The sequence below is a fragment of the Cnephaeus nilssonii genome (genome assembly GCF_951640355.1).
Source record: "Cnephaeus nilssonii genome assembly, chromosome: X".
NCBI classification, from domain to species: domain Eukaryota; kingdom Metazoa; phylum Chordata; class Mammalia; order Chiroptera; family Vespertilionidae; genus Cnephaeus; species Cnephaeus nilssonii.
Genome location: NC_137071.1, coordinates 122,037,670 through 122,064,345, shown reverse-complemented (window position 1 = coordinate 122,064,345; position 26,676 = coordinate 122,037,670). Strand labels below are relative to the sequence as shown.

General features: G+C 49.7%; 1 protein-coding gene across 1 annotated transcript; it reads right to left on the bottom strand.

Moving 5' to 3' along the window:
• Nucleotides 1-16,999: 16,999 nt before the first annotated feature.
• LOC307095439 (olfactory receptor 10V1-like) lies at nucleotides 17,000-17,962 on the bottom strand (the record flags this gene model as incomplete). The annotated part of the gene is made up of 1 exon (XM_079764622.1): nucleotides 17,000-17,962. The coding sequence occupies one exon, from the start codon at nucleotides 17,960-17,962 to the stop codon at nucleotides 17,000-17,002; it is 963 nt and encodes a 320-aa protein (XP_079620748.1).
• Nucleotides 17,963-26,676: the final 8,714 nt, after the last annotated feature.

Here is a 26,676-nt window from a genome sequence, read left to right as displayed (position 1 = left end):
CACGCAGCCTCACCCGGATCCAGGGGCACACGGCCTCACTCGGACCCGGGATGCAGCTTCACCCGGATCCAGGAGTGTGTGGTCTCACCCAGACCCAGGGGGGCGTGGCCTCTCCCAGACCCAGGGGCGCATGGCCTCACCCGGACCAGGTGCGCGCAGCCTCACCCGGACCCGGGACCCAGCCTCACCCGGATCCAGGGGCACACGGCCTCACCTGGACCCGGGATCCAGCTTCACCCGGACCCAGGGGCGCGTGGCCTCTCCCGGGCCCGGGACCCAGCCTCACCCGGATCCAGGGGCATACGGCCTCACCCGGACCCGGGATCTAGCTTCTCCCGGACCCAGGGGCGCGTGGCCTCACCCGGACCCAGGGGTGCGTGGCCTCTCCCAGACCCAGGGTCGCGTGGCCTCACCCGGATCCAGGGGCGCACGGCCTCACCCGTACCCGGGACCCAGCCTCACCCGGATCCAGGATTCAGCTTCACCCCACACCAGTAGTTTTATTGCTAGCTTTACCCAGTGGCCAGATAAGTTTCTATTGAACAAGTACAAAAAAACAAAAACAAATATTCTATGAAGTATCATACTTTAAAAAGATATTAGCTTGTAAGAACATGTCATAAATAACTTCAAAATGCAATGGGTATTTAATTTTAAAGTGCGCCTTTAACATTTATGTAAAACACTGTGTAATATGAAAACACAAGAATGCTCGTGATCCGCCCACAATGTGTTAACATATATCTTCACTCAGAAAAATATTGTCATATCATAATAGGAAGAAAAAGCTATTTGGACACTATCTTGAGGAAATAACCATTCACACAAAATCATATAGAAGAATTCTATATGTAATTGTAAATGTTCAACAATTTGTATAGATCATATACTGTCATTTTGTACAGTTCATATATGTAAAACATATCTTTGTTTAAGAAAGCCTTGATTACATAAATCATACTTAGAAAAAATACATTTAGTTCAGAATTTATATCTGGACATTGTTTATATGTTAGGGGAAATTTTTAATTGAAAAGACTGGGTGTATGTTTTATTTCTGCTTTTCTAAATGACCTGTAGTACTCAATAGGTGTGCTAAAATGTCTCGGATGTTGCCGAAGCTGGTTTGGCTCGGTGGATGGAGCGTCGGCCTGCGGACTTGAGGGGTCCCGGGTTCGATTCTGGTCAAGGGCATGTACCTTGGTTGCGGGCACATCCCCAGTGGGGGGTGTGCAGGAGGTGGCTGATGGATGTTTCTCTCTCATTGATGTTTCTGACTCTCTATCCCTCTCCCTTTCTCTCTGTAAAAAATCAATAAAATACATATTTAAAAAAATGTTTCGGGTGTGGGGGTTGAAAATTTCCCATAGATGTATGTTTAGTAATTGTGGCTCATGAGATGGAAGCTTCCATTATACTGGTTGTTTAATAGACTTGCTATATAAGCAGAAAGAACATGGTTCAACTAGAGATTTTGGTATGTGTGGGCATTACTTTTCCTTGTATTTGTTGTCCTTTGTTGCTCATGCCACTTAACTGCAGGCTGAGACCTATTCTCCTTGCAAGTAGAATAAAATAATCTACTTTATTATTATTATACTAGTAGCCCGTTTGCACGAAGATTCGTGCAATAGACCTTCATTCACCTGGCTGCCTGCACCAGTTTTCTGCCGGCACCAGGGACCCAGGCCTTGGCTGTGGCCACCGCCTTCTGCCTTTTTCAGGGTCCGGGCTTGGCCCCGGGCGGTGGCCTTGGGCTCGGCGGCACCCGACATCCTTGCTAAGGATCGCAGGAGCCGACCCCCAGTGGTTTCCTGCGATCCATGCAGGCTGCCCACTGGTGCCCAAGGCCGGAAAGCCTCCGCCCCAGGCTTTCCTGGCCTTGGGCTCGCCGCACCCAGCGTTCCTGCTACCGATCACAGGAGCCGACCCCCAGTGGTTTCCTGCTATCAGTGCAGGCTCCACGCTGGTGCCCAAGGCCCAGAAAGCCTTGGCCCCTGAGACCCCCGGGAGCTGCGGGAGGGGCGGGATGGGCACGGCCAAGCCCCCCCAGGTGGCCGATCGACCCCCGGGACCCCTGGGAGGGGCGGGAGGGGCCGGCCACGCCCCCCCAGGTGTCCGATGGACCCCCGGAACCCCCGGGAGGGGCGGGAGGGGCTCGGCCACGCCCCCCCAAGTGGCCGATCGACCCCCGGACCACCGGGAGGGGCAGGAGGAGCCTAGCCATGCCCCCCCAGGTGGCCGATCGACCCCCGGACCCCCGGGAGGGGCGGGAGGGGCCGGGCCACGCCCCCCAGGTGGCCGATCGACCCCCGGACCCCCGGATGGGGCGGGAGGGGCCGGCCACGCCCCCCAGGTGGCCGATCGATCCCCGGACCCCCGGGAGGGGCGGGAGGGGCCGGCCACGCCCCCCCCGGGGTGCCGATCTCCCCAGGCACACCGGGGAGCGGCGGCATGGGCCCGGCCACGCCCCCCGGGGTGCCCATGGCCACAGGCACCCCCGGGAGCGGCGGCATGGACCCGGCCATGCCCCCCCCGGGGTGCCGATCGCCCCAGGCACCCCCGGGAGCGGCGGTATGGGCCCGGCCACTGGGCACCTCCATCTTGATCTTCTCAATGGCGGATATGCCACCCGGAGTCCCGCCCCCAGCCTCCTGCCGGCCCAATCGTGGGCATAGCGGAGGTGCGGTCAATTTGCATGTTTCTCTATTATAAGGTAAGATATATATTTAAATATATTTTTATTGATTTCAGAGAGGAAGGGAGAGGGAGAAATAGAAACATCAATGATGAGAGAGAATTATTGATCGGCTGCCTCCTGCACGTCTCCTACTGGAGATCGAGCCCGCAACCCAGGCATGTGCCCTTGACTGGAATCCAACCCGGGACCCCTCAGTCCGCAGACCGACGTTCTAACCACTGAGCCAAACCAGCTAGGGCTAATCTACTTTTTTTTGGTCAGACCCTATTCATATGGTTAAAAAAATTAGTTGCCTTTTACTTTTGAAACATTTAATACTTAGACTCAATGAAGTTGTTCTATTGAATTTAGCATTGATACTGTGAAAACATGCTATTCGGATCTCGTGTTTCTTAAGGGTCATTCTTATTTCACAAACGGGTGATAAAGAAATTATGCATCATAAACAAGGAACCTTTGATTTTTTTAAACTTGCATTTATCTGATTTCTATTGAGGCTGGTGATCTTTCTTTGTGTTTAATGGCCACTTAGGTTTCCCCTATTCTGTATCGCCTATTTATCTTCATGGTTTGTGCTTTTGGTGTCTTTAGGTATTTTCTGAATCCAGGGCTTATTCACATTTTGCTTCCTAATCTTTTTGTTGTACAGGCCAGATTTTGTATCCTTACCACTTGATTATTTGCAAAGCATGCCTTGCTGTTGGCTTATTTAAAATATTTTTAAAAAATGCATTTTATTGCCGAAACCGGTTTGGCTCAGTGGATAGAGCGTCGGCCTGCGGACTCAAGGGTCCCAGGTTCGATTCCGGTCAAGGGCATGTACCTTGGTTGCGGGCACATCCCCAGTGGGGGTGTGCAAGAGGCAGCTGATCGATGTTTCTCTCTCATCGATGTTTCTAACTCTCTATCCCTCTCTCTTCCTCTCTGTAGAAAATCAATAAAATATATTTAAAAAATGCATTTTATTGATTTTTACAGAGAGGAAGGGAGAGGGACAGAGAGCTAGAAACACCCATGAGAGAGAAACATCATTCAGCTGCCTCCTGCACACCCCCACTGGGGATGTGCCCGCAACCAAGATACATGCCCTTGACCGGAATCGAACCTGGGACCCTTCAGTCCGCAGGCCGACGCTCCATCCATTGAGCCAAACCGGCCAGGGCTTATTTAAAATATTTTTATTGATTTCAGAAAGGAAGGGAGAGAGAGAGATGGAGACATCAATTATGAGAATCATTGATTGGCTGCCTCCTGCATGCCCCACACTGGGGATCGAGCCCGCAACCCAGGTATGTGCCCTTGGCCGGAATCAAACCTGGGACCCTTCAGTCTGCAGGCTGACGCTCTGTCCACTGAACCAAACTGGCTAGGGCGCTATTGCCTTTTGTTGATTTTATTCATGATAAGAATTGTGTGTGAGAATATTTTTTTATGCAACCAACTTAATAAAGAAAGAGTGCACTGATTGTTATATTACAAAGAAACTTTCATCTTAAAGGCATGAGCAATGCAAAATGAAATTAATTTTTCAAAGCAAGGAATAGAATATCACAATAGTTTTTTTTAAAAATGTTTGGCAAGGAATAAAAGATAAAAAAATGCTTTGGGAAAAAAAGCTCATGTTTGAAAAGAGTTCAGAAAAAAATATAATCCTGAACTTGCAAAAATTATACATTGTATGTTATTTTTGTGTATTTAATATATAAATAATACTATAAAATTTAAAAATTCCCAAAGAACAGCAGCTGCTAATGCTGAAGGGCATGGCACAATTAATTTCCATTTTCTTCCATTTCCTAAATTGTGTTCAACTGACTAGCGTTCCTGAATTCCACACCTCCCCTCCAAACCAGGGCCAAAGGGCAAGAAAAAGATGGAGGCCCCAGTAACGGCCAAACTCAGACAAGACTGGCAGTTCAACTTTTATTTTGTGATGTAATAAACACTTTAGAATCCCCCCCCCCCTCTCTCTCACAGCAACAGGGACAAAAATGGCGGTTAGAGTATCAAAGGGCCAAAACAAGCAAAAAACTAGGCCCCACCATTAACTGGCAACCCGTGTAGGAAGCATGAAGGGTACACTGGATAGGGAAGGGCGGGCCTCTAGGTTAGTTTAGGCCCCTTTTCCCCAGCTTGGGGTTCTTGGGAAGAAATGGGAGTGCGATGCGCTGCAGGGTCCGCATCATCATGCAAAACTCATGAAGACAGGTGGAGAGACAAATGAGGAGTTGGACAGGGTCTTCACCAGTCAGCCGGCTAAAGGAGAGAAACAGAAAAACGTTATTTGTCATCACTCTGCCCCGAGCGCGCTCTGCCCCCTCCGGTGGTGACAAGGCCCAGTTCACTGCGAGGACCTCACTGTTTTGGGGTGTCCCATTCACTATGAGAATGACCCTCCGGAGAACCACCCTACCCACATGTTCCCCCGCCCCCCCATTATACATCCGCCCCCCCCCCCCCCCCCACTTGGCCCTTTTGAGAACTTACAAAGTTAGAAGATGGTTAGTCACGGTCAGCTCCAGCTCAACTGCTGATGTATGTGGCCGGGCCACCGGGGCCAGTAACTGGCGGGCCATCTGCGCCAACAGAGGTGACCGGAAAGACACTATCAAGCAGCTAGAGGACATTCGGTTAAGGTGCCATCACATTCAGACTTTGCTGCTGCCCTTCAGGCCACTCTCACTCGTCTTAGCCGCTCACGGCCATTCCCTCCTTCCTGGTCCCTCAGGCCACCTCCCCGCACTGTCCACTGGCCGCCATTCCCCTTCCCCTCAGCCCCCCGGGTCCCCCCCCTACCCCGCCCCCGCGCCATCTCCCCTCTTCACTCCCTAACCCCAGGCCGACCAGGTCTCCTCCCCGTCCCATGGCCTCGCCCGGCCGCTCCTCGAAAAGGATACAACTGGAGTCTTCGAGGTCGCAGAGGGCCGGCGGAGGGCCCTGGCTGGGCATCGCCTCTCAGCCCCGCCTGCGGGGCTTCCCTGGCACCCGCACCGGCCACCCCGCCGCTGTTCCTCGCGGGGTGCTCCTGGCCCCCAGGGCCATCTGACCTACCGGGATCAGCCGGAGCGGCCTGACCTTCAGCCCCTTCGGTCACCCGGCCTCCATCTGGGCCTTTAGCCTCCATCGCTCAGCTTCTCCTCGCTGAATGGTGACTTCTGAATGGCGCTTAACCGCCCAGGCGCCAAGATTCCGCCAGGAGGCCCCGCCCCTTAGTGAGTAGTGACATCACTCAATGCCCCCCCCCAGAGCGCTCACGCGCATGCGCAAACAGGCCCTGCCGCCATTAGCCAACAACCCAGCTAGTGCGAGCCCCGAGCCCGGGCCTGTTTCCCGCCAAAACTGCCCAGCGCCGCCATGCCGGCAGGTGAGGCCCAAAGCCCGCGCCGTTTATTCTGCTCATTAGATTTCTTACTCATTGTACGGACAATAGGGTGGCAAAGGCCTGCGGTGGGGTGGGAACCAGGTGGAGGGGGGCAATAGGGGGGGGGGGGGGAAAGAGGGACATCTGTAAAACTCGCAACGATGAAGATAAAAAAAAAAAAAGCCTGGGCAGGTCCCCCGGGAGCCGCACCTGGTCCCTGCCGGCCCTTCCCACGGGTACCCCCAGCTCAGACCCTGGAGGACCCGGATGGATGGGCCTTGCTCCGGCAGCCACATTGCTCACCCCCCCCCCACTGTCACTTGGTGCTGCCCGCCAGCCTGGGGGAGGGGCAGCTGCCCGCCCCACTGCCTCTGCCCGGCACACACACTGCCCAGACCTCAGACACTGAAGTGACTGTCAGTTTGCATATTTCATCTTTATTAGGATACCAGAAAGGAACAGAAACACTAAATGTGAAGCAATTATATTATTGCACTTCTTTTACGCACCCAGTGACATGTATTTAAAGTTTTTCTTAGAAAGTGGGAGAGAATATATGTTCAATGTGACTAGTTCAGAAAAATTTAATTCTGATCTTGTAAAGCTTGTACATTGCCTGTTATTTTTTTGTGCATCCAATACATACATGCAACTATAAATCCAAGAAATTGTTCCAAAATACTAACAGCTGTTCCTGCTGAATGGCATGACACAATTCATTTTCATTTTCTTCCCTTTCCTACCTTGTTCTCAATTGACTAGAGTCACCGAATTACACACCGCAGTTTCATACCACGGACAAACTTAAATAAATCTGGAGCTCCAGTAACAAAACTCACTCAGAGAAGAGTAGCAGTTCACGTTTATTTTCTGCTGTGACAAACAATGAGAACCCCCTCCTGTAGCTACGGGGAAACAACAGAAATGAGAGTACCGAAGGGGAGTACAATAAACACTTGGGCCCCCATGATGCTGTGGCAGCTCCTGGGGGTCCCATGCCTCAGGGAAGCATGCACCGCCAGGGACTCTAAGCCTTAGCCCCTATTTACTCTATTGGGGCTGACAAGAACAAATGGGGGCAAAATGTGCCGCATTGTTCGAATCACCAGCAAAAGCTCCTGGAGACAGGAGGAGAGGGAACGTCGCAGTTGGTCAGTGTCTTCAGCAGTCAGGCGGCTAAAGGAGGGAAAAAGAAAATCAAATAAAATAGGATAACTTTGCACCTAGCTCTGTGTGTCCCCTCAGGTGGTGACAGGCCCAGTTCACCATGAGTACCTCCCTAGAACTAACATTTTATTTTATTTTATTGGAGTGGAAGGAAGGTGGGAGGCAGAGAGAGAGAGAGAGAGAGAGAGAGAGAGAGAGAGAGAGAGAGAGAAATATGAGAGGAGAAACACAAGGGTCAGTTGCTTCTCTCACACACTGGCCATGAACTGACTGGGGGGCAGGTATTGAACCTGGAACCCAGGTTGGTGCCCTTAACAGGGCCTTGAACCTTCCACCTCCAGTGTGCCCGCCCATGCTCTAACCACTGAGCCTCACTGGCCAGGGCTGGATCTGACTTTTGGGGGATCTCCAATTCAATATTATAATGACCCTCTATAGTTCCACCTCTGCCACCTGCCCGCCCCACCTCCAGTCCCCCACCATGATCTTCTTTAGAACTCACATAGCAAGAAGAGTGCCGGACACAGTGACCTCCTGATGAGCTGCCACAGGGTGAGTTTGGGCATCGGGGGTCATCAAATGGCCAGCGATGTCTGCCTCCATGGACGATCTGAAGGGCACCAGCAGGGTGCTAGAGGAGATCCAGTTAAGGCACCATCCCATTCAGACTTTGCTGCTTCCTCTCAGGCCACTCACACCCGTCTTAGTCCCCTCCCGTATGCTCCCTCCTTCCTGGTCCCTCAGGCCGCCTCCCCCCGCCATCTCCACTGCCCGCCATTACCCTTCCCCTCAGCCACCCGGGCCGGCCCCTCAGCTTCACCCCCTCCCCCAGGCTGACCCCTCCTCCCTGTCCCAGTGTCCAGCCTAGGTCCGACCCCCCGACCCCCCGGGCCTCTCCTCAGAAAGGATACAACTGGAGCGGTGCTGGTCTTGGCATCCTGGCCATGGGCGCTGGCTCAGCAGCTGCTCCCCCCACAGGAGACTCGAGAGCCTGGGCGGCCTGTGGCGCTTCGCTGGGAACAGCACCGGGCTCCCCGCTGCCGCCTCTCCCGGGGCCCCCGTGGTCTCCAGGGCCATCTTGGCTGCCAGGGCCTCCCGGACTGGACTGGCCTTCTCCATCTTCGGCCACACGGCCCAGGACAGGGTCGTCAGCCTGCATGTCCCCTCAGCCTCTCCTTCCTTCTGAGATCCGCTGCACCTCCGAGGCGCCCAGGTTCTGCAGGAAGCTCCGCCCCCTAGTGGGTTCCCCCACATGAAATCCCCAAATCGCATGCGCACACAGGCCTGTGCCATTTGCCAGCAACCCGACCAATGAGTGCCCTGGGCATGTGACTGTTTCCCGCCAAGTCTGCCCAGCAACATGCTGGCGGGTGAGTCTCAGAGCCTCTGGGGGTGCCAGAACGAGGTACCCTCTAGGGGGCGCATCTTGATGCTGCGGGTCCCTGTCATTGGTCTCAGTGGGTCAGGCGCCTCTGGCCAGTCCCCGGGGGTCTCGCCTGGGCCCTGCCCGCCCTGCCCACGTGTACCCCCAGCTCAGACCCTGGAGGAGCCGGGATGGATGGGCCTTGCTCCTGCAGCACCATGGCTCACCCCGGGCACTGTCACTTAGTGCTGCCGCCATCCTGGGGGAGGGGAGCTGCCAGCCCCCCTGCCTCTGCCCGGCACGCACACTGCCCTGTCTCAGACCTCAGGCTCGGGCGGGCTGGGGCCCGCTGCTCAGGGGGACCAGCACGTTGGACAAAAGCACAAAAGGAGCGGGAGCACCGCCCCTGGGACATCTCCCCGCACCTCTGCCCTCTGTTGGCTCAGCCCTCATGGGGCTCGCCCTCATTTAGAAGGAAAGTCTCCCCACTCTGGGCGTGGGTTAGGAGGAGGCAAGAGATGTCAGAGGAGCCAGGAGCCCTCAACTGGTGGGTGACCCTGTGTCTGCTGGTTTGCTGGGTGCTGGTTTACTTCTTTGTCTGTGTGGGAACCATGTGAGACACACCTGGACACCTGATAGTCAAGGCCAGTGAAGCACAGAGGCCTTGTTGTTAATACACCGGATGTCCAAGGCCACCCAGAACATGGGAATCTTAATCAGGCTGACATACCATAAGCAGGTGCAAGGACACATGGTACGCTGTGCCCTTCGGTAACCCAAATGATTGATGTCATTGTGGGTAACTAGCCTTCTTTGTCTCTGGAGTAATATACATTACTGCCCAGCTAGTCTGCTAGAGAGAGTGGGCTGGGGGCTCGGGGGAAGGCTAGGGAGCTCAGACGGAGCTGAGAGCTGATACTGCTACAATGTAAGGCTAAGAGCTCATAGAGAGCTCAGCTATAGCTACCATGAAATAGATGGGACAGATGAGCACTGAGGTCATAAGCTCTTGTTACATATCTCACTGAGTCACGGGGGCAGGGGGCGTAAGTGTGTGAAGGAATGCATTCACATTTATACTATTCATTTGTATAGGATATGAATGGTTTATAATGAGTAGGTATTTATGTGTTATACACACAATAAAATCAAAGTGAAAATACCAGAAGAACATATAGATGAACTTTGATGTTTGGACAGGGAAAGGCTTTCATAAGCCTACTACTAACAATGGAATTACAATAATCGATAACGTGACCCTGGCCAGGTGGCTCCAGTGTTTGGAGCATCTTCCTGTACATCAAAAGGTTGCGGGTTCAATTCCCTGTGTGGGCACATCCTAGGTGGCGGGTTTGACTCCCAGTTAGGCTCATCAGAAGGCAACTGATCTTTGTTTTTCTCTCACATCGATGTCTCTCTCTCCCTTGTTCACTTCCTCTCCCTCTAGAAATTAATAAGAACAACCCTGAAATGAGAATTTTTTAAAAATAAGCAATTACATGCTTTGAGTGATTACCTTGTTCCAGTCACTGTTCTAAACACTAAACATGAATGGCCTCATTTCATCCTGAAATGCAGCAACATTTTCATTGTGGTGATCTTTAGTAGAGAGATGATGGGTAATTATTTTCTTTTCTAAACATGCCCATATTTTGCTCTTTTTGACAATGAGCATGGATTACATGTGCAACAGAAAAAAAATTTAAGAAAGCTACTCAGCAATTGTGGTTCAGAAAAACTTCTAATTAGTTCCCAAGTGAACTACTTTGCTGAAGTTTGAATTATCCTCGTCTGTTCACTGGGGGCCAATCTTTCCCTTGAAAGTGCTTGTACTTGTCCCCTTCTCTTGATGCAGGTAGGAGGACTGTGATGAAGTCCCTGAAGTCACGGAGCCTGGGGACCCAGCCTAATGACTGTGGGGCCCGTGTGGCACAGCCCTGCTGTCCTCATGACTTCGAGCTGCTTCCCAAGAGCAATCCTTTCTAAACTCCACACACAATCCCCATGTGACATGGACACTTATTCCTCTAGAGACAACTGCAAGTTTGCTGTCATCATCATTTCATCAGGATGACACAAGGTAATATTTTGCTCTTCTAATCCTTCCAAGTATTCCAGTACACGTGCACCTGTCTTCATTAGCAAGAAACACATGCACACGCAGCTACATATTAAGGAGGTGCTCAGCATATCACAGCCTCTTGTGTCCACGGCGCCAGGTCTAGCTTAAGCCCTCTGTCTGCCCAGCGGTTAAGGGTTTTGCATTTCTGAATCAAAGAAGACTTGTTTGGAATGTAGTAAATATATTTAAAAATGCACTGGGCATAATATGTAATGACTAAGCCTAAGAGGTGTCAAGGCCAGGGAGTATATATTCAAGGAAAGTGATGGTTAAGTCATCAAGGATCTTTGTACCAGTTGCAAGATACCCAACACCTTTCCTGTTGAGTATCTTCAAATCAGCATAGCCACCCGAACTTGCATGTCCTGAAGGCACCTGGATCCCAGCTAGCCCCCAAATGACCTATTTTCCCTACCTCCAATGTTCCCCTCTCTTTCATGTACTGTCTCAGTCACAGTGATTTTCACAGCCTCTCAGTCGCTCATCTCACCTCCCATCAAATCAAACCCCTAAATGTGTCCTAGCCACCCTCCCTCGCCCACCTTAGTCCAGGATGGCATCATCTCTTACCCTACAGATTTGTAAACACTAATATAAATGGAGCCACCTTGTTTATTTTTTTAAATATTTTTATTGATTTCAGAGAGGAAGGGAGAGGGAGAGAGAGTAACATCAGTGATGAGAGAGTATCATTGCTTGGATGCCTCATACACACCTCACAATGGGGATCCAGCCCACAATCCAGGCATGTGTCCTGACCAAGAATCGAACTGTGACCTTCTAGTTCATAGGTCCACGCTCAACCTCTGAGCCATGCAAGCCGGATTAAATGGAGCCACTTTAAAATGCAGCTGGAGCTAGCATGCCAGAGGGCTGCCTTGTATGTCTTTTGCCTGGAATCTTTGAGAAGTTAAAGCAGGGCAAAATAACATTGGGACTGGGCTTAGGGAATCCTTGTGTCCCAAGGAGCTGTTTAGAAACAAGACAAAGCAGATATTATGATTACTGGGCTGAAAATTAAAAACACAGTTTAGCATAAACATCACTATATTATCTATCTGTACCAATAGAAATTCCTTCCTTCTTTGGATGTAACTGCCCCCCCCCTTATCTTTCTCATAAGTGCCCATTTCCTCTGTCTCCTCATCGGAACGCTACTTGGGCTTCTGAATTAATAATGGCTATTCTTATTGGTTCCAATAAATTCTTATTGGTCATACTCTGGAAGCCTTATTTGTAGGTTAACAGACTCTTAGGGCCGCTTCCATCTGAAAAGAACCCTTCCAAGTACACATGTGCATGTGTGCATGAGTAACAAGCACACACTCAGCAGGCGCTCTGCACAGGACAGCCTCTTGTCTCCATAGCACCAGGTCTAGCATAAACCCTCTGGTTGAACAGCCGTTAAGGTCTTTGCATTTCTGAGTCAAACTGCCTTGCATGCCTTAATGCTGGGTATGGTAGTGGGTTATCTTTACTTCCCTTCTGAACCCCCACACTCACCCTCACAGAGGGTTAAGGCCTTCACAGTTCTGAATCAAACAAGACTTGCTTGGAATGTAGTAAATACACTGAGTGGCCAGATTATTATGATTTCTGAACGCATAATAATCTGGCCACTCAGTGTGTGTGTGTGTGTGTGTGTGTGTGTGTGTGTGTGTGCATGCAAATTGTCCCCTCGACCAGGAGTTCAGCCAGCAGGCAGGCAGGCAGGCAGGCCGGCCAACCGCCCATGTCCCCTCCCCCTGGCCAGGCTAGCTGGACCCCACTCAAGCATGAATTCATGCACCGAGCCTCTAGCCTGGCCAGGGGGAGGGGACATGGGCGGTTGGCCAGCCTGCCTGCCTGCCTGCCTGCTGGCTGAACTCCTGGTCGAGGGGACAATTTGCATATTAGCCTTTTATTATATAGGATATACACTGAGTTGCCAGATTATTATGCATTCAGGGATCATAATAATCTGGCCACTCAGTGTATATCTCATAACATATTAGGCACAATAGGTAACGATTAAGTCTAAGAGGTGTCAGGGCCAGGGAGTATACATTCAAGGAAGGTGATTGTCAAATCAGCAAGGATCTTTTTACTAGTTGCAAGATATTCAACAACTTTCCTGTTGAGTATCTTCAAATCAGCATAGCCACTGAACTTGCATGTCCTGAAGGCACCTGGATCCCAACTAGCCCCCAAATGACCTCCTGGGCATGTGGCTGAACCCATGCTATTTTTTGCTCCACCTGAAAGGGGGGCACACTATACTGTCAGACTCCTAGCTGGGAGTGACAGGACCCCCTGTCTTTGCCCCTCCCCCAATGTTACATGTGTCTGTGTGCATGTGAGTGTATATTGTGTCAGGGACACTCACACTAGACCTGTCTTAAGTGGGAACTGGACCAAGGCAGTCATCAAAAAGGGGTGAGGGCCCAGCCAGCATGGCTCAGTGTTTGGGTGTTGACCTATGAACCAGGAGGTCACTGTTCCATTCCCGGTCAGGGCACATGCCTGGGTTGCAGGCTCGATCCCCAATGTGGGGCATGTGGGAGGCAGCGGATCAATGACTCTTTCTCATCATTGATGATTCTATCTCTCTCTCCCTCTCCCTTCCTCCCTAAAATCAATAAAGATATACACTGAGTGGCCAGATTATTATGATCTCTGAACGCATAATAATCTGGCCACTCAGTGTATATCCTATGTAATAAAAGGCTAATATGCAAATTGTCCCCTTGACCACGATTTGGACCAGCAGGCAGGCAGGCCAACCGCCCATGTCCCCTCCCCCTGGCCAGGCTGGCTGGACCCCACCCATGCACGAATTCATGCACGGGGCCTCTAATATATATATATATATATATATATATATATATATATATATATATATATATATATATATACTGAGTGGCCAGATTATTATGCGTTCAGAGATCAGAATAATCTGGCTACTCAGTGTATGGTAGGAAAAAAAGTGTGAGGAATTAAATGGCATCTGAGCTTTGCCTTAAAGGAAGAGTGAAGGTTAGATAAATGGCAAAGAAAATGGGAGAGTGCATTCCAAGCAAGGGAACTGTTTGGGCAAAGAAGACTTCAGGACCTTTGCCTTTTAAAACTCTTTACTATGGAAATGATACATCTCCACTCAAGGAGAGAAAAATAGCACTTAAATACACACCTACCCTTCACCCAGCTTCCACATTTGGCAAGATTTTACTTGTTTATTTTGAAAGAAGACAAGTAGCTAGGGGTGACAGCAGTGGGAGCTAATATTTCTTGAAGTAATAAAAGAAGCACCCACTTAAGCTTGTCCAAATAGAGGGGTGCCATTGCACCCTTTGTAAGGGCATTATATGGCCCAGCAGCTCAGGGCCCACGTGGGGCTGCAGTGGGGTATTGTGGGCAACAAATAGCTACTGTTTTGGTCGCTGTATGTGTCCCTCTCATTCCCATTCTCCCTCTCCATAGCCATATGGGATCAATTTAGAGATCACTGCCTTCCCTGGGATCCACCTGGACTCACCATCTAAGTTTCCTGTAGCCCCCCAAACCTTCCAGGCTGCAGCCTCTCCCAGCTCTGAGGGCACCGAAGGAAGTGCATCCTGAGGGTGAGGGAGCAACATGGAAGGACCCAGTACCCCATCAGCTCACTAATCCTTGTTTCCATTGATTCGAAAGCTGCCCAGCCATCGCTTTCCATGCTTTGTCCACGAATCCTGACCACAATCCCAGAAGATGGGGAATAGCATTGCCCCATTGGATAGCAACATGAGCCTGTCTTTGGCACAGCACCCGTAGCACTGACTGTGCCCAGGAATCTGCTGGTGTGTAAGCTTCTGGACAGAGCCTCTAGGGCAGCAGTTACCAACCGGTGGTCTGCCAACCACTGGTGGTCCGTGAGGTCTGAAAGGTGGGCGACCGCTGGCTTAAGGAAACCTTTGGAGCAGTGGTCACAAACCAGTGATCTGCGGACCACTGGTGGTCCCTGAGGTCTGAAAGGTGGGCGACCGCTGGCTTAAGGAAACCTTTGGAGCAGTGGTCACAAACCAGTGATCCGCGGACCACTGGTGGTCCCTGAGGTCTGAAAGGTGGGCGACCGCTGGCTTAAGGAAACCTTTGGAGCAGCGGTCACAAACCAGTGATCCGCGGACCACTGGTGGTCCCTGAGGTCTGAAAGGTGGGCGACCGCTGCTCTAGGGGATCCTTCTGACCAAAAGGCAGCAGGGCTGGCACTAGGAAAAATGATCTACATGGTTCCTGTCCTCCCAGATCTGCCACTGCCATTGGGGAGTGGCCCTCTGGTGGGTCTGGGGCCTCTTTGCTGTGAAAGATGGGGTCATCGCCTAGGCATCACGAGGTGGGTAGGAGGAGCTGCAAATCAAGGAGACAGGCAAGGTTGGAAATAGCTGATGCTCACAGGGTTTTTCTGTGTCAGTAAGGAATGCTTTTGGGGCTTACACTATCAGGAAATATATTGTTGACTGAATGTGAAGTCCAGAGGGAGAGGGTCATCACACTGGCTTACTTGTCCAATGAAGGGTCATCAAGGACCCAGTCCCCCCATTCCTGACCCTTTTAGCAGAATGTGGGTGTTCCTAGGTTTGGTGTTGGGGCAAGTCACTCCTTCCTGTGACTAGCTGGTAACAATTGTGTTAAATAAAGTTGTTTCGGTGCCTAATCCCCCAGGCTAATGTGTGAGCTCCTTGAGGGAAGGGTCTGTGTTGCTTTTCGTAGCCCCAGTGCTATGCCCAGTGCCTGTTACACACAAGGTGCCCAGTCATTCATTCATTTGTTTTTTAAATATATTTTATTGATTTCAGAGAGTCAGGGAGAGGGAGAGAGAGACAGAAAGATCAATGATTAGAAAGAATAATTAATTGGCTGCCTCCTGCACGCCCCACACTGGGGATCGAGCCCACAACCCACACATGTTCCCTGACCCGGAATCAAATCATGACCTCCAGGTTCATAGGTCGACGCTCAGCCACTGAGCCACATCAGCCAGGCCATTCATACATTTATTCCTTCAACAATTCTTTCTTGCTAAGTGCTATGATGGAGGAAAATTCAGGGATCCATGGCACATAGCCCAGCCTGTGGGGTGGGAGTGGGGTCAGCAAACACTCTCTCGAGATCTTTACATCTGACATGAGTCCCTGAACACAGAGGCCTCAGCTCAGCAGGGTTGAAGGCTTTCATGCAATAGCAACCAGGGTTGGAAGGTAAGCCAAAGCTCATGGGACTCACGGTTTGATTACAGCTTACTGAGTACCTGTTACGTGACAGGCCTCTGGTAACAGAGATTAATCATACCTCTTGCCTGCAAGTGCCCCAGGCCAGTCAGGGACAAATCATTTCAGTGCTGGGTGAGGAGTAAGCCCTTGAGGCCATGGTGGAGAGACACAAGCAGGGCAGGCCAGGTAGGAGGAAGGGCAGTCTGCACAGGCTACCAGGAGCAGGTGGCCCTTTAAGCAATGCAAGGAGGGGGAGTCACCTGGCCCAGAGGCTGGACGGGTGGACAGTGAGTGAAATGCCTTAGTGAGGATGGTGAGCTGATGGGGCAGAGCAGGTCACAGGCCCCCGGGGCTGCTGCTGTTTGGTTTGCACTGTTTATCTCAAGTGATCGCTACCCTCTGGCTTTCCTAGAGAAGCCCGCCTGGAAGTGCAGCTTCTGTCCTGGCCGGGCCTCCAGCCCCTGCTCTCTAGGGGGGAGGGGGAAAAGGTCTCTGAGGACCCGGCCTGCTCTGACCCCTAATGGTGGCTTGCAGGGTGTCCCCCAGCACCAGCTGCCTCCTCAGTATCAGAAGATCCTTGAAAGACTCAAGGTGTTGGAGAGGGAGATTTCAGGAGGAGCCATGGCTGTGGTCGTTTTGTGGTGATGCAGGGTTCAGTTTCTGGGAGGCTCTGCCTTTCCACTCCTTCACGTTACCTAGCTTGGGCTTGGGAGCTCCTTGAATTGATCCTCGCTAACTCCTTGTCCAGAGAAGTGGTGCCTTAATGGTTTGTTTGGGCATCTCATGACCTTCTTCCTGGCGGTGTCCATGCCTCTGACAGTGTCCCAGAGGATGAACGTAATTGTCCAACAAGGGACACCCCCAGTACAGCCACGTTTTGGAAAGCCTCAGGATTCGTTCCATCTCTGTGACCATAGGAAAGATGTGGTAAGGTTCAGGGGCATGCAGAACCTTGGAGCAGCCCTCAGAGGGGGGAGTGGAGCCACGAGGTGGGCAGTGAGATGACCCACTGGGTTCTTGTAAGGGGCCAGGTTAGTCCTGGTGGACTCCACTTTGCCCTTCACCTGGCTTTAGGCTGCTGCCTCATCTGGTTAGAGCTCTCCAGGAGTCTCCTGAGGGCACCCTTGACTTCCTTGTTCCTGAGGCTATAGATCATGGGATAGAGCATGGGAGTTACATTGGTGTAGATTAAGGACACAATCTTGTCCTGTTCTGGGGTGTAGCATGACTTGGGGCGAATGTAGATGAATATTGCACAGCCATAGTGCAGAAGAGAGACCAGCAGGTGCCCGGCACAGGTGGAGAAGGCCTTGCTTCTGCCCTGGGCTGAGTGAATGCTGAGGATGGTGGTGATAATGAAGCCGTAGGAGAGCAGTATCAGTAAGAAGGGAATCAGCAGGATGAGCAAGCAGACCACGAAGACTGCAATCTCATTGGCTCGTGTGTCTGAGCAGGCCAGGAAGAGCACAGCAGGGATGTCACAGAAGAAATGATTGATCTCATGGGACTGACAGAAGGGCAAGAGGAATATTAGCGTGGTAAGTGTGAGTGAGAGTGCAAAGCCACCGACGCATGCCAGAGCCAGCATCTGCAGACAGAGGGCCCTGGTGATGATGAGTGTGTAGCGCAGGGGCTTGCAGATGGCCACGAAGCGGTCATAGGCCATCACAGCTAGGAGGAAACACTCTGCTCCCCCCAGAGCGATGAAGAGGTGCATTTGCAACGCGCAGCCCAGCATGGGCATCCGCTGGCTATGGGACAGGAAATTGGCCAGCATGTTGGGGACAATGACCAATATATAGCAAATTTCAATGGCGGACAGATTGCGAAGAAAGAAATACATGGGGGTCTGGAGGCAGGAGTCAATGAGGGTGATGAGCACAATGGTTGTGTGGCCTGTTAGGGTGACAAGATGCATGACTAAAAAGAGTCCAAAAAAGAAGATTTGCAGTTCAGCCAGATCCCCAAAGCCCAAGATGATAAACTCTGAGCTTAAGGTGTGGTTTTTCTGCAGTGGGGCCATCCTGTATTCCCCTGTCGAACTCCTGGGCTGGAAAAGGCAGATTTCTAGCAGTTTTCTAAGTTGTGGGAGACTCTGCAGCCCTTTCCACAGACGGGAGTGTAGCCACCTCTCCAGGGCCTCCAACCCACGTTGCCAGGCTTGGCTCTGGTCTAAGTTCATGAGCTTCTTACATTCTGCCCTCTGCTCACTGAGAATAAAGAACTGCTTTTGTGATGTCACTGTAGTTCACCTGTTGAATTATTTAAAAAATGAACTGGGATAAGTAAAGTCCACACTTGGAGTTTTTTTCATAGACCCCAATGATAGCCTTTCTGTTTATATTTTGAAGAGTTGTCTGGGTGGGGAGGCGCTGAGGTTGATGTTATTAAATAGGTTTAAATAGAGGAGACTGGCCCTAATTCCTGTAGGATATAAGGTGTGGCAGGTTTATATTAAACACACTTTTGACCTTGTGCACTGGCTATATGGTCCCTTCTTTACCACCCCCACCACACAGTCTCCCAGGACGACAGCATCCAAAGGGCCGTCAACACAGTGCCCAGAGAGCAAGAAGTGTAACCAGCAATAGTTGCTGCTTCTCCTGTTTCAGCTCTCCTCAGTTGCGGGGAGGCCCCAGCTTATGTGTCATCTCCTTCCAGACACCTGCCCTGACGCCTAAGCTGAGTTAGTCCCTCCTTTAGATATCAACAGCTCTCCAGGCTTCCCCAACCTTATTACTCACTATTGAGTCCTGTAATTCTTTGATTATTTGTCTGTCTACCTCAACAGCCTGGGAGCTCCGTAATGGCCAGAATGGTGTCTCATTCAACTTCTCAAATAGTGGCTGGCACATACCAGAAGCATTGATCATGCTTGTTGAATAAATAGATGCCTCTTGCTTTTTTTCTGCATCCTCTAGAGTTAGTACAGCATCAGGCATTGAGGAGGTGACTAACAGATATGCTTGAATACATGGCTGAGTAAAAGCAGGGAATCTTTCACGTAATGGGGATGGCTGAGGTCATGATCGTCCAGGGAGGGTGTGGAGTGAGAAGAGCAGAGGCACAGGGTGGGCCAGGTCAGAGGGTGGGAGCGAATAGGACGGAGGTAAGTGAGAGTCAGGGTGGAAATAAGAATTCTCAGGACCATGGGGCATGAGTGCCTGGCAGCACAGTGACTTTGAATGCTCTGTGTCTAGAGTGTGGGAGCAAGGGGATAAGGCCAGGCAGCTTCCTGGACTATGGGGACATGTTCACTTAGGACCCAAGTTATAATAGGAAGCCTTGTGTTTAGCCTTCAGTTTCTTCCTGTGTGTCCCTCCTTCCCAGCAGAAGAGAGGACAAGATTTCTAAAGATTCTAGAGAGCTAACAAACGTAAAAGTAATAGGAGGTAAGGGTCCCGTGGAAGGGGAGTTGTCACCTAAAGCACAGGAACTCACTTAGGGACATCCAATTTCTCCCAGGGCTACTGAGACTCAAAGTGGGCTCGGCAAAACCTGAAAACCCATTCTGATGACAGGCCCAGCTGATTGTTGTGATTCCAATTTTGCAGCCACTTGCACGTTTCCCTGAGTATCATTTTGGTTTCTATTGAGCTAATGGGCATCTGGAGTCTTTGAGCTGGACGGGTCTCTAAAGGGCAACTTGCACACTCCTCCCTTCAGAACAGCTGCTCATGAATTCTTCTTCCCCATCAATGGCCCTGTCCAGAAATCACACAGCCCAGCCTGAATCTCCTCCTCCACCACCTCCCCCGCTCTCAGCTTCTTGCTTGTTCTATGATAACTGTCTATGGGTGAGAGTGTTCTTTCTGGGTTGGTATTTATCTTCCTTGGACTTGGACCCTTGGTTTTAGCTTTGCCACACCAACTCACTTCCACTCTTTTTGCCATGAAAGAATGTAGGGACTTCTTGTTTGATTTGGGCCCTAAACCTTGAAAATATTGAAACACAGAAATGGAATTGAAAGTCACACATGATCTAAACACTTAAAAGGGAGAAGTAAAAGACAATGTGAAAGTTGCTGCTCCTTCAATGATGCTTCCCACTCTCCCAGACATTCTTGGCTGTGAGGTTCAGTTCCTTCCCTGGTTTGTCCTGTGCATATAAACACACAGACTTCACACATGCACACCCTCACACACATGTACACACATGTATGCACATACTACACATGCACACACAGTTATGCATACACACATTCGCATGTACATGCACGGATGCACATTCACACATATGTGCATGCACACATACACACACTCACACATGTACACACATACACAAAACCAAACATACTCATACATATACACACATATAGGCACACACAATACACAATGCACATATGAAAGCATACACACTCACATATACACATATTCACACACTTACAAGTATATATATACATAAACATTCACTACACTCACACATTACAAAGATTAAATGAGATCATAGTGTACAAACCTATTGCCCTTAGTGTTTTGACCTAATAATATGTCTGGGAGAGATTTTCAGCCAGTACATATTGGTTGACTGCATTCTTTTTAACTGCTGCATTTTACAGTATGGATGCATTATAAGACAATTAATTATAATTTAAATAATAACAACATAATAACAAATATGGTCTATAAACAAAAGTAAATAGAAAATCAAAATAAATGACAACTTAATCAGTCTTTTATTACTTTGGCACTGAAGAGATTTTTTAGCTATTTATCACACTCCATGGTACAACCTCACAGAGAGTGTGGGGCAACTGCCCCTCTGGGAATATGACTGGTGTGTCCTCCCTGCTCTTGTTTCATGCCCCTTGAACAGCCCTGGATAACAGACTTGGTGTTACCTGGAAGGGGCAGATCAGTGCTTGAAGTGGAAATCCGGGGAGAAGCCCTGTCAGGGATTCTTCTGTCACCATCTGCGGTTAGTGAGAAGTGCAGGAAGGAGAGCAGCGGTGGGGTGAGTGGCCTGGAGCTGGCGGCACAGATTCCCAGAGCCCAGAAGGCGGCTTTCCTGCATGTCTGGACCACAGGGAGCAGCCCTCAGAAGTATTAGGAAGGGAGTGTCCTTAGAGGAGGTGTTACACTCTGTCACTCACGTTAAATAGAAGTGAAGGCAGGCCTCCAGAAGTCCTAGGGGAGAGGTCAGGAAGGAGGCCATCCCTGTGGTCCACCCCACCGAGGGGAGTGCTTTCCCCAGGTCACAGCGCAAACCCAATTACTTACATTTCCTTTGCAAAAGATAGAGTAAAAATGAAACTAGACCACCTTCTTGCATCATAAATAAACTCAAAATAGATTAAAGACTGGAATGTAAGACCCAAAATCATAAAACCCCTAGAAGAAAACATAGGCAGTAAACTCTCTGAATTGCTCTTAGTGATGTATTTTCTTATATATCTCCTCAGACAAGGGAAACAAACAAACAACCAAAAAAAAAAAAAAAAAACCACACAAAAAACAACAAAAACAAAAACCAAAAAACAAACAAACAAAGAAAGCAAATGGGACTACATCAAACTAAAAAGTTTATGCACAGCAAAGGAAACCATCAACAAAAGGCAAAGATAACCTTGGGATTGGGAGAACAGATTCACCAAAGATACATCCAATAAGAGGTTAATATCCAACATTTATAAGAAACTCATATGCTATAATTTATAATTAGCACCCCCCCAAACAATCAAATTAAAAAACAGGCAAAGGACCTGAATAGACACTTTTTTTCAAAGAGGATATACAGATGACCAATAGGCATATGAAAAGATGCTCAATATCACTAATTATCAGTGAAATGCAAATTAAAACCTCACACCTGTCCTAGCCAGTTTGGCTCCGTGGAGAGAGCATTGGCCTGTGGACTGAAGGGTCCCAGGTTCGATTCTGGTCAAGGGCACATGCCTGGGTTGTGGGCTTGATCCCCAGTAGGGGTGTGTAGGAGGCAGCCGATCAATGATCCTCTCTCATCATTGATGTTTCTCTCTCTCCCTCTCCCTTCCTCTCTGAAATCAATAAAACCTCACACCTGTCAGAGTGTCTATCATCAATAAATCAACAAACAACAAGTGCTGGTGAGGATATGGAGAAAAGGGAACCCTAGTGCACTGTTGGTGGGATTTTAAGTTGGTGCAGCCACTATGGAAAGCAGTATGGAGGTTCTTTAAAAAATTTTAAAATACAACTGCCTTATGATCCAGCAATTACACTTCCGGGTATTTACCCAAAGAAACCCAAAATACTAATTCGAAGAGATATATGTACCGTTATATTCATTGCAGAATTATTTACAATAGCCAAGATTTGAAAGCAGCCCAAGTGCCCATCAGGAGGTGAGTGGATAAAAAAGCTGTGGTATATTCACACAATGGAATACTACTCAGCTGTAAAAAAGAAGGAAATCTTACCTTTTGTGACAACATGGATGGACATAGAGGCTATTATGCTGAGTGAAACAAGTCAGACAGAGAAAGGCAAATACCATATAATTTCACTTATATGTGGAATTTAAAGAAAAAAATAAATGAACAAACAAAACAGAAACAGACTAATGGATACAGAGAACAGACTGATGGTTGCCATGTGGGAGGGGGTTAGGGGCTGGGTGAAAAAGGTGAAAGGATTAGGAAGTACAAATTGGTAGTTACAAAATAGTCACAGGGATGTAAAGAACAGCATGGGGAATATAGTCAATGACATTGTAATAACTATGTATTGTACCTGGTGAATACTAGACTTATCGGGGTATCACTTCGTAACTTATATAAATGTCTAACCACTAGGCTACACACCTGAAACTAATCCTACATAATAAAATGGTAATATGTAAATTACCATCACTCCGCTACGCCCACGATTGGGCCAGCAGGAGGCGCAGGGGGCGGGACTCAGGGTGGCCGGGGTAGCTGATTGGGCCAGCAGGACGCTGAGCTCGCGGCGCCACTGGCGCCTCGAGCTCAGCGTCTGTGCCATGGCTGCCGGAGGCTTTCGGAAGGCCTGGGGCACCGGCGGACAGCCGGCCAGGTCCCCTGCGATCAAAGGCCAAAGCGGGGGACCTGGCCGGCTGTCTGCTCCGGCGCAAGGCCTTTCGAAAGCCTCCGCAGCAGCCGGAGGCTTTCGGAAGGCCTGGGGCACCAGCGGACAGCCGGCCAGCTCCCCCGCGATCAAAGGCCAAAGCGGGGGACCTGGCCGGCTGTCTGCTCCGGCGCAAGGCCTTTCGAAAGCCTCCGCAGCGCCGGAGGCTTTCGGAAGGCCTGGGGCACCGACAAATAAAAGTTTCTTTAAATGTACATAGGGAACATTTCCAGTACCCCAGAATGTTCTCTACTGTCCCCTCTTAGTCAGTACCATATCCCCCCAATACCAGAATTGATTTCTACCAACTTCGATTAAACTTTTTTGTTCTTGCACTTTATATAAACAGAGCCATACTGTCAAAAAATACAGTATAGATCTTGACAATGTGATTTAACTCAGATCTGCTGAAACTTAAATCCCCATTGTGCAATCACCAGCATGTGACTGGGTCTTGGGCTAATTTTAGAGGCAGAAATGCACAGGCTTGGCTGTATTCGAATCAAGTGATCAAGCCTTGCTAGGAAGAAGCACAAAGTGGTCAATGGAACCCAAGACTGGAGGTCTTTTAAGCCCCTCAACCGCCAACACTAAGATTCTGTTATTTTTTGTAATGCCTACAAGGGGCATTATCAGGGCCTCCATTTTTAAAATGAAGAGTGTATATATATTGAATGATAAATATAACAGATGACATTGTACAATTCAAACAACACATAAGTGAATAAAAAATGAGGGTGATCACCACCACTACCTCCTATTTTTAGGGATTTACAGAGTATAAGATGCCAGGCCCTTTCCCAAACATACCTAGATGTGTGCATATACATACACATATGTAATTTAAAAAAAAAACACACATTGACACCAACCCGGCCAGTCTGGCTCAGTGGTTGAGCGTCAACCCATGAACCAGGAGGTCACGATTCCTGGTCAGGGCACATGCCCAGGTTGCAGGCTCAATCCCCAGTGTGGGGCATGCAGGAGGCAGCCGATCAAGGATTCTCTCTCATTGATGTTTCTAGCTCTCTATCCCTCTCCCTTCCCATCTGAAATCAATAAAAATATATTTAACAAATTAACACCAGATTATACTTATTGTGTGGCAACTTGTGTTTTTTAATCTTAAAAGTGGCAACCATACATAAAAATTAGCCAGGGCTGAAAGACTTTTATTTTGGGCTTTTCTCTAATGTCTTTAAACTTCAACTTGCACGGAGAATTTTGAACTGTATTGTCTCCCCTGAATAAATTTTAACAGCTTCACATTATTCCATGCCATCAAAGTAGCTTCACTGAATGGAGTGAGGGAATAAGAGTTATGAACCTTGGAGAACGCTACTACTCAGCTGACCTAAACTTCCATCTAATACTTTCATCTCCCCAGTCCTGGTGTAGGGGTAGCTCAATGTCTAACCTGCACCACGTTGTGCATCTTGGTAGCAGGACCCAAGATACTTCTGGGGTCCCCTGCATTCATGAAGCAGCCACTTTGGGCTGGCTTCTGCTGGTTTCCATTTTGTTCACCTCCATTGCCCACAGGGCTTGCTCAGAAAAGCCTCCTTAGCACTACTGCCCAAGCCAAGGCCATTGTCATGTCTTAGAATCTGCCAGTCCTCTGAGAGCCAGTGCAGTGCTGGCTTCTAGCAGCAGCAGGAAGAAGGTCCTCTTTCCAGCATTTTGCCACATCCGGACAAAGTAATCAGGACCCCCAAACAGCCCTGTTTGTGCTTAGAATCACATACAATCCCCTTGAGTAATTCCCATACACTCTGTCTCTGATCCTTCCCCCTAGGATCTTCCAACAGTTGACGTTGGGTGTGCACCACTTTTCCAGTCTCTCCACCTTCCTCTTCCCCCTCTCTCTTCTTGGCCACAGTTTCTTTCTTTTCTTAAAATATATTTTTATTGATTTCAGAGAGGAAAGGAGAGGGAGAGTTAGAAACATCAATGATGAGAATCATTGATCAACTGCCTCCTGCACGCCCCCTACTGGGGATTGAGCCCGCAACCCAGGCTTGTGCCCTGACTGGAAATCCACCTATGACCTCCTGGCTCATAGGTCGATGCTCAACCACTGAGCCACATCGGCCGGGCTGGCCACAGTTTTTAACACAAAAGTTCTTCTGCTTCCTAATGGAGTCAGAGGCCATGCACCAGGCTTTGGGAACACCTTCTTGATGTGATCTTATCCTGCACATGTGGAAAACACAGTCACTGAGCTTTCCTGAAGCAAGCTGGCTCCGCAAAAACCAATGGGAGCCCAAGGCAGAAACCTGGTCTGGAGGCAGAGGTCAAGTTTGCAGCAGCTCTTTGGCAAGGACAGTGGACACACCACATGGCCCAAGGCTGAAAGTGCCTGCTCTTGCACCAGGTAGTGCAAACACTCACTTTAGTGCCAGCATTACCTAGAAATGGGCCCCAAAGGGAGGAATAGAAAGTAAGAGGTTTTATTTATTTATTTATAAATATACTAGAGCCCCGGTGCATGAAATTTGTGCACATTAAAAGGAAATTAGAGGAAATAATTTAATATTGCTATTTGCCCTTTCTCTATAATAGAAGTGTCAGAGATGAGAGGAAATTAGTAAAATGTATATGAAAATCTACCTCCTGTCAGAGTCTGGGGCGTGCCACAGGACCCAGAGTCAAGTCCCCGCCCACCCACGCACACCTCAAAATTGTGCCAGACCGAGACCAGGCCGGCCCTACCCTCATTGGGCGAGACCCAGTCCCGGCCTGCCCCACCCCTGTCAAGCCCCTCCAGGCGGGGGGTGCAGCCTCAGGTCCCCTGTCAAGCCCCGCTGGGTGGGGGCCATGGCCTGAGGTCTCCTGTCAAGCCCTGCCAGGCGAGGGGCACAGCCTGAAGTCCCCTGTCAAGCCCTGCCGGGCTGGGGGTGCTGCCTGAGGTCCCCCATCAAGTCCCACTAGGCGAGGGGCATGGCCTGAGGTCCCCCGTCAAGTGCAGCCTGAGGTCTCCAGGCCTGGCCAGACGCCATGCAGCTTCAGGTCCCTGCTGTTCGGTCGTGATGGTACGGCGTCCAGGATAATTTGCATATCCCTCTGTTATTAGATAGATCTTTATTGATTTCAAGGAGGAAAGGAGAGAGAGAGAGATAGAAACATCAATGATGAGAGAGAATCATTGATTGGCTGCCTCCTGCACACCCCTCACTGGGGATCGAGCCTGCAACCTCGGCATGTGCCCTTCACTAGAATTGAACCTGGGACCCTTCAGTCTGCAGGTCGACGCTCTATCCACCGAGCCAAACCAGCTAGGGAAAAAGTAAGAGGTTTTAAAAGAGAAATTTAGCACTTTGAAAGAAAGTCACTTCCAATGAGACCGAAGTAACTGGGGCTGCCACCTTTGCAAATTCCTAGATGTTCCAAAGCAGTGATAGCTCAGCTACCACATGGCTCAAAAGCCTCCAGATTGTCTGCATCTCTTTCCCACTAGACATCCCAGATTCTTGGCCAACATGGCACCGAGTTCTGGGACCATCATTCTGCTGGGACTACAGGGCCAGGGGTAGAGATTTGTGTGCATCCTATTAACTACTTGGACTCTTTAAAAGAGAAAATCCTGGGTGAGTTGGCAATGAAATAACATAATTTCCGAGGCCCTTTCCTCTATGGTGGCCCAGATGCAGAACGCTGGCTCCACTAACCACC